Raw genomic sequence first — 14,144 nt, forward strand, 5'->3', positions numbered from 1 at the left:
GGCCATGATAACACCCTGATCCATTGGTTGAATTAAAGCAGTGGTCGTAGGTGGCAAAAACAAGCACCTAATGCAACTGTTATCTGCAACCAATTCCCTTTCAAACGGATTCACAAAGGTATTGTCCAGGAGAAAAAGAGCCTTTACCTGGTCACGAGGGACTCCAAGCTCCTCCATTTGATAACTGATGATCTCCTTGACAAGATGCCTGTGGAACCAATATGTGAAGATCCTGGAGGTAAACCAAGCCTTCACAGAATGGTACCACACAACAGGAAGGCCATCCATTAGCCCACAAAGGCAACAGGGCTGCATTGCCCATCCAACAAGAACAGGTTTCAGCCAGCGCATCCCTTTAGCATTGGCACAGCATAAAGCACATACCCATTGCTTGGACGGCTTATGGCAAGGCACATGCTTCACCTTTTCATCTGCCTGGGTGTTTGTGGGCACTGAGTGGTAGAAGAAGCCATTTTTGTCAGCATTGTAGATTTGACAGAGTGAAGCCCCCCTCCTCAATCAAACCTAACAGTTCCTGACGAAATTCCTCCACTCCCTCCTCACTAGCATCTAAAGCTTCGCCATGAGTCTTATGATTTGTAAGGCCATGTCAAAGTTTGAATCTGAACAACCATCCTTCGGATGTCTTGAAGTTGGGGGACATTGTGAAGGTGGGCAAACTTCTTGGTAGCACCTTTCAACTCAGTCCCACGCACTTGCGTGCCTCCAGCCTGTTGCTGGCTGTACCAGATCAGTGTCGAACAGTCAACATGAGCATGCCGGGGAAAGCCTATAGCCTTCATTTGGCATTGCATCTGTTTCTCACCGGTCTGTCATGTACTAGGTCGGTTTGTCACGGGATTTCCTTATGTCATGTAGTGTTGAGCAGGCCAGATCGTATTCCTATATGACGTGGAAAGTCGACCATCCCATATCAGTCTTACCCAGGATCTCACATCTCCAGAGTCATCATCACTCTTTTCCTTTTCTGTGGTGGAGGGGCCATCATCAAACACCCTAGAAAGAGGAAAAGCAAGGCCTGAAGTAGGTGGGGAACAGCCTCAAAAATCATCATGTGCATCGCCATAACAACTATACAAGTGGAGCTGCTCACAACATGGTTGACGTGCAAGAACTGGGAACAGCTGAGGTGGTATCTAGTGGACACAGGGTGAATTACCGAGCCAGACAGTATAGTGCCACCGGGCTGTTTCCACCTGGGTGGGCAAAAATGTTTGCACCGCCATAATTTCCACCCAGACGCAAGTATTTTATCCAGATAAAATGGAGAAATGTATGTATAATGGTTTAATACAGCCAGATCACAGTGTCTGGGTTATGGATCATACAGATAATGGACATCTGGATAAATGGGGAATTACTGTATATTCTGTCACTTTAGGGTTTTGTTGTTTTCCATTCCTTTCATCATTCATTTACAGTTATGTGAAACTTAGATAAAGACATGTGAAGATTGAAGTTTTTTAAAAAGCAAAGTAATTTCTCGATTATCAGGACGAGCACTACCCTGACAGTCCATTACCCGTATGCTGTGATATGGCTCTTCCAAACCATTATTCGTACATTTTTTTTCCCACTATCTGGACAAACTGCTTGCGTCCATTTGGAAATTATGGTCATGCAAAAAATTTAGGGTGGGAATTGCCTGGTGGCACCACCATGTCTGGCTGGTTAGTTTGCCCAGCGTCCTACGAACCCCGCTCTCACTAGCTCTCAGTTCCTGTGCAGTGACGTAAACAGTTGTTATAGTGGCACATGTTTTTGGTTGTTCCGTACATACTTCTGGCCTTGCTATTCCTTGTATACCTTTTCCCTTTATCAGGGAAAAGAAAAAGGGTAGTGCTCACTATTTAGAAGCAGGAGATCCTTGGTAAGATTGATGCGGGATGGTCGAATCATGAGTGTTGACATTGATTTTATTGTAGCTTACGGTACTGTGCCATGATTTTATTCTTTTTTACCATTATGTTTTGTGTGCCCACTGCATTTTTAGGTCCGCTTGAACAGATTGTGTTAAACAACGGGAGTAAGTGTTGTATGGTGTACTGTAGTGGCCTTTTAACCCCTTAAACGCGGCCGTGTACAGTCGTTCCCCCCCCGAGTGGCGAGGTTGTATCGCGGTCTGAGTACCTGTAGGAAAATATTCACCAAAAATCAGAGATTAACCCTAGAACATTATACTTGGTGTGGCAGATAGTACTTACATTCAGCTTTCTCCAGAGACAGGTGTTGAGCCTTCGTGGACTACCCAAGGACTTGTGGAGACTTGCAAAGTTGAGTAACCAAATCTTCACTTTCACACCTCCAGCAACCCGGTTTCCCCTCTACCACAGCCTCATTCTGTCACAGTAAACTTTATACTACAACGTAAAGGTAGTTAGGATTCCGTATTTGTACAATAAGCACTGAAAATAAGGCTAAAATCAACGGAGCGTACGGCCGACATGCACTGTGGCGGCGGTCTTCCTGTCACTCAACAAACATTTCCATTTTCACAGCTAAAAACATGTATACTACATTATTTTCAATCATATTACTTCCCAAAAGATCACCACGGCACGCTTTTTATTCTGCCTTACGCCCGCCACTTTATTCCCGTTCCTGTCGGCCGCTTGCACTGACTGGGAAGAGCTAGAACTCGCCATAATGTCACTTTGAAAGCCTGCAGTAAACTGACGCTAAACAGGGGCAAACCGTGCGAAAAAAAGCTAGTGTTACAACTGGGGAAACAAGCATTTCCTAGTAGCATAAACTGCTTGTGAGAGGAGAGCGCAGATTTACAGTTCTGAGCGCTCAAATCACTGCCATGTATCACAGCCAGGCTGGCCGGGCCGTGGTGGGGGGGGGACGGGGGGAAAACGCGATACTTGGCAACAACTGAGGTCAGTAGTACAAAGGTAAAGTATGCTAGTTGTAGCTAGAGGGTGGTGGTACTGATAGACAATACCAGCTGGAGCCTGCTTGCCCGCGGTTATTCAAAATTTACTAGAATCGCAAACGCGACGATCCGCCATATGTCCTTTTCGCCGAGCGTCGCAAACGCAACGATCCTCGTTTAAGGGGTTAAACTGGCTTTCAAAGTTAGGTTATATATGATTGGGGGCTAGGGGAGAAATCCACTATCTGGATGGAGCCACTACCCAGACATGCCTTTGGCTCTATTATGTCAGATAATCGAGGGATTACTGGATGCAAATTTTTTTCTTAGGCCAAATTAAAAGGTAGTTACTCATACTTGTGTGTTTTCTTCTTCATGTTGTCAGATCCTTCATCCTATTTAATAATTGTGAAAAATAAAGTAACAGTAAAAGACTAAAGATTTTATAATAGTACTGTAATTGAATGTTTTCTGCAGGTGAAATTGGAAGCATTGGAACAAAGGGTTGAGGAGATCCGCAGAGAGCAGCAAGAAGCACGGCTGCGCAGTAAAGCAGTAGCATCCCTTGCCACACCCCAGACCAATGCCAACTTCAGTCCTGCCTCCCGTGCCAACACACCCATCAAGGTTGCATCACCCACACACAAGCGATCGTCATCACCTGAAAGGTTAGTTGGGTGTCATACACCAAGGCAGCAAGGATGGGGATGATGGGTTGGAGGAGAGAGGTTTCTATAAAATTTCAAACTCGTACAAATACAGCAAGTTCTCCTTATGAATTTTCTTTTTTGACATTATTTTTTGCTATTAAATCCACATTACAACACAAGATCTGTGCAGAAAGTATCTGACCTTAGGCAAAAAAAAAAAAATTAATAGCTGTCCTGTTGAATTAGGACACTAATCCCCCTCAAAGTAGACCCCATCTGACTCTACACACATAGCCCAGTGTTCTTTCCATTGCCTGAAACATTTTTCAAAGTCAGTTTTTGGTATCTCCTGCAGGTGTTTCGTGACATTTGTCATGGTCTCTCCTCTCATCTCAAATCGGGAACCGTTAAGCGGAGTTTTGAGCTTGGGAAATAGCCAAAAGCTGCATGAAGCCATGTCTGGCAAGTAGGGATCCTGCCGGACCTGCAGGATGTTGTGTTTGGCCAAAAATTCTTGAATCAGTTGAGAAGAATGGGCAGGGGCATTGTCTTGGTGCAGCTTTGAATTTACCGCTTCCAAAGATCTGGTCTCTCTTGCCAAACTGCGTCACGAAGATGACGGATAATGTCGAGGTAGTAATGTCTCGACAGTCTGACCTTCTGATGCATATTTGTGATACACAGCACCACGATAGTCAAAAAAACTGGCAACATATGAGTGCCTTTCACCTTGCTCCAAACCTGTCGTGCATTTTTTGGCCTAGACATCCTTGCATGCTTCCACTGGAATGACTGTGCTTTGGTTTCTGGGTCGTATCAGCACACCCAAATCTCATCTCCAGTGATAAGTCTTCAGAGTGTCTGGATTGTGATTAGCACACTTCAACATGTATTAAGCAACATTCATATGAGAGAAGAGATCATGACGAGTGTAACGAAGCATCTGCAGGAGGTACTGATAAGTTACTTTGAAAAATGTTTCAGGCAGTGGAAAGAATGCTGGGCTATGTATGTCAAGTCAGAAAGGGCCTACTTTGAGGGGAATTAGTGTCCTTGCTCAACAGATTAGCTACCGATATTTAATTTTTTAGAGCCTAGGGTTGGATACCTTCTGAACGAACTTCATAGAGTGAACTTTTAAGTGGGCCACTCAGTTGTTTGATTCTAACAAGTCTTGGCTTGTCATGTTGGTCAGATAGTTCACATATTATACATCTTTGGGATAAAGGGATTGTTAACTACAAGTTAAAAAAGGAATGAAACCCTTGTCATGTGCATCTACATACATGTTGCACTTATCTCAGTTGGTGCATCATCCATATCTCAGGTTCTACAGATTCTTTCCATAGTTTTTTTTTTTTTTTTAAATCTCACATAGAAGTAAAAGTGTGTTGGTGAGGAGTGATATTGGAATGCAGTATTTCAAACTATTGCCAGTTCTTTTTCTCCCCTAGGGAGCTTGTTGTTTCTGAGGGTGTAAAACCTATCTTCATTAACCCAATCAGGAGTGGTGTTGTATAATACAGGAATCCCTCGATTATCCGTAGAGTCAAAAGCATAATCAGATAGGGGCATTGTCCAGATACAGAGCAATATCATCTACTGTATTCTTACCCAACCTATATGTACAGTACTCCTAATTTTGGCAGTGTTCTGTGGTCTTTCAGCTGTTTTTAGACATTAAAACACAAAATGGCAATATGCAAGATATTCCTAAACACTAAGAAAACAATGGGAAAAAAAAAAATGCATAGTACCTCTCCTAATTTTGGCAATGTTCTGTGGTCCATTGGCTCTTTTTAGACATAAAAACACACATTGGATTATGCAATATAATCCTAAACACTAAGAAAGCAATGCATAAGCAACAGCAAGAAAAAAAAGAAAATGATATACACAGTACCCCTCCTAATTTTGGCAGTGTTCTGCAGTCTTTTTTGCTTTATAGATATCAAAACACACATTGGATTATACAATATAATCCTAAACACTAAGAAAAAATGCATAAACAACAACAACAACAACAAAAACTACCACTGTGCACAACCCTACCACTATGTACAATACCCCTCCTAATTTGGCAGTGGTCTGATGTCTGTTGGCTCTTCTTAAACATTAAAACACACATTGGAATATGCAGTATAATCCTAAACGCTAAGAAAACAGTGCATAAACAACAAAAATATAACAAACAAAAAATGCACAACCCTACTGATATGTACAGTACCCCTCCTAATTTTGGCAGTGTTCTGGGGTCTTTCCTTCTTTCTTTTTTACAAGACCTCAAAACACACATTGAAATATGCAGTAAAATCATAAACACTGAAAGAACAATGCATTAAAAAAAAAAAAAAAATCTATGCACAGTACCCCTCCTAATTTTGGCAGTGTTCTGTGGTCTTTTGGCTGTTTTTTGACATCAAAACACACATTGCAGTATGAAAAGAACCTAAACATTAAGAAAGCACTGCATAAAAAGAAAAAACTACATACATTCAGAGTACCCCTCCTAATTTTGGCCATGTTCTGTGGTATTTCAATCATTTGTAGACATCAGAGCACACATTTCAATATGCAGTATGATCCTGAACACCAAGAAATCAATGGATAAACAATAAAAATAAACACAAACACACACACACACACACACACACACACACACACACACACACACACACACACACACACACACACACACACACAGTACACTTATATCCACCCAGTGAATGGCAGACAGGCTTTGTAACCTGCCAGGTTGCAGCTGGTCTACATGTATCCCATGTGGTAAAGTGGCTAACACAGCCACCTAGCAAAGGTCAAAGAACTCCTCCTCCTCCATCTGCTGCAGCTGGCTGATGAGCAGGGACGTGTGGCGAGGTGATGGAACCCTACCCACCTCAGGACTCTGAAGACAGCTGCAAGCTCATGTCTAACGGTGACTCAACGTCTGTCAATGTGCTTGGGTGTGGGTTCAAGAGTGAAGACTTGGGTCGAGTGGAAGGTGGTAGCCGTGATGGGGAGAAGGGGCTGGCACTCACAGGGGTGGCAGGCTTGAAGAAGGAGTCGATCTTCATCTGACGATAGGTGCAGTGATTTTGTCAGAGGATGACAGCATCTCTGAGTGCCTGCAGGTCCGTCGCCAGTTTGAGTGGCACCAACTCCCTGTCACAGTGAGGGTGCTCGGCATATTCAGCACCTGCTCAATGCCGGCCTGCAATGCACCAATATGAGGGAGTGATGGAGTGGCGGGATGGCCAGAGTCAGGGTCCTTGTCCTCGTTGTTATCCTTGTCAGCTCTGCAAAGATAACAGCGGTGATCTTCTCATCAAACAACGTCGGATAACCTGGATCGCCGCTGTTGTCATCTGACCAATTCATCACGTCATTGACGTCCACACTCTCGCATGCATTTCATAGCCAAAGGTGGAAATCATCCATGCCAGATCCTTCAAAGTCTTGCATAGCCTCGCATCCCTGTAGGAAACGAGACCAACCATTTTCCAAGGTTTTGATGGAGACATCCTTCCAAGCACTGGCCCAGTTGAACGCCTTAGACTTGATGTTGTATCGCTGCAGATTCACCAAGGTCTGCACCCCACGTGTGTCGACCCCTTCCTCGTCCTCAAGCACCACCATCACCTCATTGAGGAACCTCTGACGGTACAGTCTCTTGGCTGCCACAATAACACCTTGGTCCATTGTTCGAATGAGAGCAGTCTAATTAGGTGGCAGAAACATGCACCTAATACGGCCGTCATCAGCAACCAAATCCTTCTCTGATGGATGCACATGGATATTGTCGAGGATCAGGAGAGCCTTCACGTGGCTGTGAGGGATACCAAGTTCCTCTCTTTGATAACAGGTAATCTTGACGAAGTGTTTGTTGAACTAATCTCTGAAGATCTTTGCCATAAACAAGGCCTTCACAGAATGGTACCACACAACAGGCAGGCTATCCGTCAACCCACTGAGACAGTGTGGCTGTTTTGCACGTCCAACAATAATGGGTTTGAGGCGGTGCTCCCGTTAGCATTGGCACAGCACAACACCAAGACACGTTTGGACAACTTCCGACCAGGCACAGTCATCTCCATCTCTTCTGCCAGGATGTTGATGGGCAAGAAGTGGATGAACAGGCCAGTTTTGTCAGCAATGTATACCTGACCGAGAGCAAGACCCTCCTTCTCAATCAGGCCCTGCACTTTTTGGCAAAATGGCCCAACATTCTTCACTGCTATGTCCAAAGCCTCACCATGTGCCAAACTGCCAGTAAGTCCATGTCAAAGTTTGAACCGGAAGAGCCAACCCTCGGATACCTTGAAGTCTTGCATGTTGTGCAGGCGTGCAAACTTCTCAGCTGCAGCCTTCAACTCTGTCCCTTGTTCAAGCATGCTGGCACCCCGTTGCCGGCAGAACCAAAACAAAGTCGACTGGTCATTGATGGCGTGGCGGGGTTGGGATATCACCTTCCTGTCGCCTTTCCGAGTGGCATCGCCGTAGTCCTGTCCGTATTGAGTCAGCTTGTCCCACAATTTCTTTATATCAAAGTTGAATAGGCCAAGTCAGATTCACGCAGAATTCTGTGTGAAGTTGACCAGCCCGCATCATCCTTGCCCAGTATCTCACACTTCTTCTCCAAAGTCAAAACCCTCCTTATTTCTCAAGTGGTGGTGTTGCCATCATCACACACACGAGAACACCATAGAGGAGAGTTGAGGCCTGCAGAAGGTAAGGCACCACCCCAAACGCAACAGTGGAAGCTGCCATCGTTTAACCTCAGCCAAGCACATCCACCTGTGGAGAGACAAAGGTGGGAACTGAGATGTGGTATCGCTGGGAGTGTACGGTGTTGCCATGTCTCTACCCATGCTTGGCTATGTGCATTCAAGCAAAAAACGGCACACTGTCCTCGGAACGCAAGTTCCTCCCCCCCACTCACCTAGGCAAATGTCACAGCATGGCAGAAACACTGGGTCCCCATGCATCCTGGACCTAAGGAGTGGCTGAGTAATCCGGATGGCAATGCATCTTTGACCGTTCAGTAAGGGGGCAGGTGGCCATGCATGGCCAGGAGTTTCCAACTAATCTGGGTGATCAGGGGATTTCGACCATTTGGTAGGGAGCCAGACAGCCATTCTCTCTCAGCTTGTGGGTTACGCTCTGTCTTCCTTGTGCACTGCTGGAACGTTACCAGTGATCTGGATGTCTGGGGGATTTCAACCATTCAGTAGGGAGCTGACAGCCATTCTCACTCAGCTTGTGAGTTACATGTATTTTCCTCACGTGCTTCCAATATGTATCTGGTGATTGGTGTGGCTGGAGAATTTCGACCTTTTGTTAGGGAGCTGGGCAGCCTTGTTTGCTCTGCTTGTGGGTTATGGTCCATTACCTGCGTGTAGACAGAGAGGCCGGTGAGCCACCCAATGTCCCCCCCCCCCCCCCCCAGGCTGGCGGGATGGCCAGGAGAGTTTGATTATTCAGTAGGGATCCAGACAGCCATTCTCACTCAGTTTGTGGGTTATGCTCTATCTTCCATGGACGCTGCTGGAATGTTACTGGTGATCAGGGTGGCTGGACGATTTCAACCTTTCGGTAGGGATTCGGACAGTCATTCTAACCCGGCTTGAGGGTTACGCTGTTTTCCGCTTGTGCTGCCAGTTTGTTGCCGGTGATCGGGGTGGCCGGGGGATTTCGACTTTCCAGTAGGGAGCTGGAAGGCCTTGTTTGCATTGCTTGTGGGTTACGGTCTATTACCCGTGTGTGGGCAAAGAAGCCTGTGAGCCACCCAACGGGCATTTTTGACTTTGTAAGGTGGCTGGCCATCGAAGCTGGAACTTTTATGTCCGGTTATGGTCAAGTACATCAAGATACGGGTATAATAGAGTCAAGGCATAACATCCGGATATGGAGCATCTGGATAATTGAGGGATTGCTTTCCAAAATCTGGCTATTGATTGACATTATTTTTTCAGTTTCCTTGAAATATATACTGGTATGGTAGTTTGACCATTTTTGTGCCATGTAATCAAACAGGCCTTGCTCACATTGACTGATTGATTGGCTAGTAATAAAAATTTTCTGCTGTGTAATCAAGTAGACCTTATGTTTATGTACTGTATTGATTAGCATGTAATAACACCATTAAGACCAAAAAATATTTTGAGAAATGGCTCTCAAAGGTTGTTAAGGTGAGCACAAATAAAATTTGTCTGATTTTGTTTCAGAAACTCCGTTGGAAGGAAAGGAAAACAACGAAGTGGGAGTAGCGGAAGCCGATCAAGAAGCCGTAGCCACTCCAGATCCTCCCACCGCCGCTCCCGTAAGAAGCAGCGCCGAGACTCACGCTCCTCTCGATCTCACTCTCGGTCCAGGAGTCGGTCTCGCAGCCGCTCAAGATCACACTCCAGGGACAAGCGGGGCAATAAGAAGTATTCACGCACTCCATCTCCCACCGTCACTCCACCACCGCGCTTTACTAAAAACAAGTAAGTTTTGCCTTGCTATCAATTTGCCATTTTCACACATCCCTGTCATATCATTTCATCGGTTACTCAAAATCTGAAACAAAGCTCGAGCTTATCGTGGTTGTGAGGTAAGACCAAAGATTCTGAAAACTTGAATGATGTGCCACTTAGCTGGGCCTCCAGTTGATTGTTCTGCACTTTTCATATTTTGTCTTTTGTACTACAGTGATTTCTTAAGAGGAAACTTGTCAGTTTTAGATTTGATTCTTTCTGGATTCCACCTTATCCCATATCTAGGTGGGAATAAGGGTCAGGATGATTGTGATGTTGATCATGATTATCATCTAGCTTAGATTAAGATACTGTAGTTAAGTATTGTTCTTTGCATTGTTTCTGAATCCCACATCACCTTGTTTTTAGGTGGGAATAAGGATCAGGTAATGATGATCTAGCACAGAAGTATGAATAACTTTGTTCTTTACATTATTTCAGAGACAAAGGGATGATAGTACGATCAAGATCAAGGTCTCACAGTCCGTCACCTCCTCGAAACTTTGACAAGTATGACCGCTACGAAAAGTATGATAAGGTTGAGAGGCAGGGGGATCGGTACAGCAAGAGTGGAGACAGGTATGAAAAGAATGACAGGTACACGAGAGAGGAGAAGGCTAACAAATATGAGAATAAGGAGAAGGTAGATAAATACGCTTCATCTGCCAAGTACGGGAACAAGTTTGACAGGTACGACACTGACAAGAAAAAGTATGAACGGGATGACAAGAAGTATTATGACAATGGCTTTGGTAAGCCACATAAGTCCAAAAAAAATGGGAGGCACAGGTCGAGGTCCAGAGATCGACGACGGTAGTTAGTTAGGCATGTAGAGAGTAGCTAGAAGAGTGTATCAATCCTTTACTTATATCCCTACACAAAATGAGAGATGGGTTAATCTTAGAATTAACTCTTATAAAAAGAGTAGTTAGTTTTTCTTTGTAAATTTTTTAGTATCGTTTTAGTCAACACTGTAAAGTGTATGTAATGTACAAGAAAATATGAAGTATTTGTACAGTTATGTGTATAGTTATATATACACAATATATTTGGCATTCAGTTCATTGCCAATCAGTTTGATGGAACCTTTTCTATTTTGTCAAGGTAGTATTTAACTTATTTTGAGATTTATTCACTTATGCTAGGATAAAGCAGGTTTTCAAATCATAACCTCATTCTATTGTGCTTTACTCTTAATGATATATAAAAATATATATATTATCAGAAAAGGTGCCATGTGTTAGTCGTCCATTTATAAATGCAGTAGTTTTCACAATTAAATCATTGTCCCCTCCAAGAGTTCAAAAATAAGCATAGTATATTGGGTGCATTTCCTTAACAGTGAGGAACACAGAGTAGGTTAGTTGACAGTTTTACATAATTCGTCCTCATGAAGCATACGAGCTGTCTGGTTTTCAGTCTCGGTGTATTGACGAAACTATTCTTGGGACCCCATCATAATTGCAGCACACATAAAAGACCCAGTTTAAGATATCAGTTTCCAGCACTCCATCGTCACACACAAAAGACTCAGTTTACGTGCAGCACACATAAAAGACTCAGTTTAAGATGTCATTTTCCAGCATTCCAATGTTTTGAGTTTGTTAGTGAGTATGGCATTAACGTTCTGTTCTCAACGCAGACTGCTGCAGTGGGTCATAAATTATGTTCATAGGCAAGCATGACACACAAATCTCATTACCAGGCTGTTTCTTCCATGTAGCACATACCATTACTGACAGGTATATTTTTCATGTAAAGCTACTTTTTTTTTTTTTTTTTTTTTTTTTTTACTGACATTTTTCATATGAAGAGTTTTGTCATATCAAATGTTAGTGGTGTACAGAAATTATGAAATTTGCAAAGTAGTTTGAGGGAGAGAATGCAGCTGAGAGAAGGCCCTTTCTGGTTCAGAGGGTTGGAAGATCTGGTCATTAATATAGTTTTGCTAATTACTCAGGTTAAAATTGTAAGTGTATGCATCTAACTTTTATGCTGTAATGTTTTGTATCAGAGTTTAATGCAAAGAATAAGCATCATTTTATTGCTGTTATTTCTAAATGTTTAGAGTACAGTACTGTAATTGTATCAAAATGTATTTCATGTTAATGATAAAAAGCACTAAAACTGATTGGAACTGAATTGATGTTGGAAAGGAAAGTAAACTACTTACTGTAGTTGAATCTCCTGTGAAAGTTTGTCATTCATATGAACAGAGTGGAACCTTGTTTTATTTGCTCAGCATTTTCAAGGAAACACTCATTTGTACACTGTAATGTTCTGTGCATAGAAGTAATTGCAGAGTTACACAAAGCTTTTGAGTCCATGGTTGAGCTAATTGCATCTTGAAATTAAGCTCAAAATTTTTGTTCAAACCTGCCAGGATCTCCAACAAACACATTTGTCATGAGTATTCATTTTATCTCCCTGTACACCATTTGCCTTCACCAGAGCCCCCAAAATGTCCAAAGGTCATTTGTCTCTTTATACAGATTGTCACGTTTCCTGTTAGGGTCCCCTGAGGTGGACTTTGGTCAGTCTATAACAAATACCTGTATGATTGAAGGCCATGACAAATACAGTACTTACAGTTTTTCATGGCCTCCAGGCTGATATTTTGGTTGACAAATGTTCATGTTTCGAAAGGAATTTTGAAGTTACCTGAAATGTGAAAAGATTTATATTTTCCAAATGTTTGTCTGTGTAATTTTGTTGTTTCAGAACTGTGATGTGTACATAGCAATGTATTGCAACTTTTTCTAATTGCTCGTAATAGTATGTATGATGTATATTCACTGTTGTATAAACTTATTTTTGATAAGCTTGGTGTTTCCCCCCCCCCCCAACTCTAGTAGATACTGAAACTTAAATATTCATGTGGGGGCACTCACTATCCACTCACTCGATGTAGTGCTGCTGTGGGTGTCTGCCCTTTCATTTCGTCCTTCCTACCTCTTCTGTCTTTCCTTCATTCTTTTCTCTTCTGCCTATGGGTGACTCAACATGAGTGGCAAGCCAAATGGTTTCCTGTACACCAGGAAACCATTTACTACGATGAGTGGCAACCATATAACCAAATTATGGCATCTGGTGGTTTAGTGAGTAATTTCGGTGCTCCAATCGGATTGAGCTGGTGCCGGTTTATATCCAATGGGTGATTGGAGTTTATTCCTCATGCAATGCCACTCAGGGATGAGTGGGGCTGGTCATTCATTTTAAATGTCAGGACCAACTTGCCTAGCCCCGGGCTCTTATGCTTCTCATGGGGCAGCATAGGATTAGACTCATCCAGCCCAGGCGCACTCATAATCCACTCACTGAGGTCCTTGACTTTGTTCTCAGTTATTATATGAATACTGTATGTGTCCAAGGCCAAACCATCTTGGTTTGGAATGTAAGGTTTGTGTGTGTCTCGCTTTGGGCTTGTGACTGGGGGGTTGCGAGTTCAAGCTGCGCCTGGGTCTGCCGTGCCGGGAGAGGTAGCTCCCTCCTGTAACCTAGCGGGGCTATATGACCTTTGATGTCTAGCTCGGGGAATTCATTTCTCTCTCTCTCTCTCTATCTATCTATCTATCAATCTATCTATCTGTCTCTATCTCAATTTTTTGGAGTAATGGAGAGAAAAGTTTGACATAGTTTGTTTCGGACAAAAATCACCATCCGACAGGCGACTGGGTAACATTAGACAGAAACTAAGCAAAACACCATTTAGTGAAGGTTGTGTGATGTCCCCATGGTTGTTCAATATACAGTATACAGTATATGGATGGGGTGATGATAGAAGTAAAAACACGAGTAATGGAGAGAGGGATGGCATTGGTAATGAATGGTGATGGATGGAATATCTCAAATTTGTTGCATTCTGATGATGCAGTACTGCTTGGAAGTACCGGACAAGAACTTGGTAGGCTAGTGCAGAGTTTTGCTGAGGTCTGTGAGCGTCGTGCCTTGAGAGTAAATGTAGGAAAGAATAAAGTGATGGTTATTAAGAGAGAAGGTGACTTCCAGTGCGATGTTACAGTGAATGGATAGAGACTGGAATTGGTGAGAGTTCAAATACCTGGGTACAGTGATAGAGAG

General features: G+C 43.3%; 1 protein-coding gene across 2 annotated transcripts in view; it reads left to right on the forward strand.

Annotated features, from left to right (window-relative positions):
- LOC145392259 (cyclin-L1-like) overlaps positions 1 to 12,866 on the forward strand; it is a 60,185-nt gene extending 47,319 nt beyond the window's left edge. For both annotated transcript variants that reach the window (XM_080266726.1, XM_080266725.1), the window contains 3 exons: positions 3,377 to 3,567; positions 9,774 to 10,034; positions 10,506 to 12,866. In XM_080266726.1, the coding sequence (XP_080122852.1) occupies positions 3,377 to 3,567; positions 9,774 to 10,034; positions 10,506 to 10,881 (828 nt within the window). In that variant the 3' untranslated portion in view covers positions 10,882 to 12,866. The remainder of the gene's footprint in view (positions 1 to 3,376; positions 3,568 to 9,773; positions 10,035 to 10,505) is intronic.
- Positions 12,867 to 14,144: the final 1,278 nt, after the last annotated feature.

Source organism: Coenobita brevimanus, chromosome 21 (assembly GCF_032717465.1).
Source record: "Coenobita brevimanus isolate Jiangsu-jjx chromosome 21, ASM3271746v2, whole genome shotgun sequence".
NCBI lineage: Eukaryota > Metazoa > Arthropoda > Malacostraca > Decapoda > Coenobitidae > Coenobita > Coenobita brevimanus.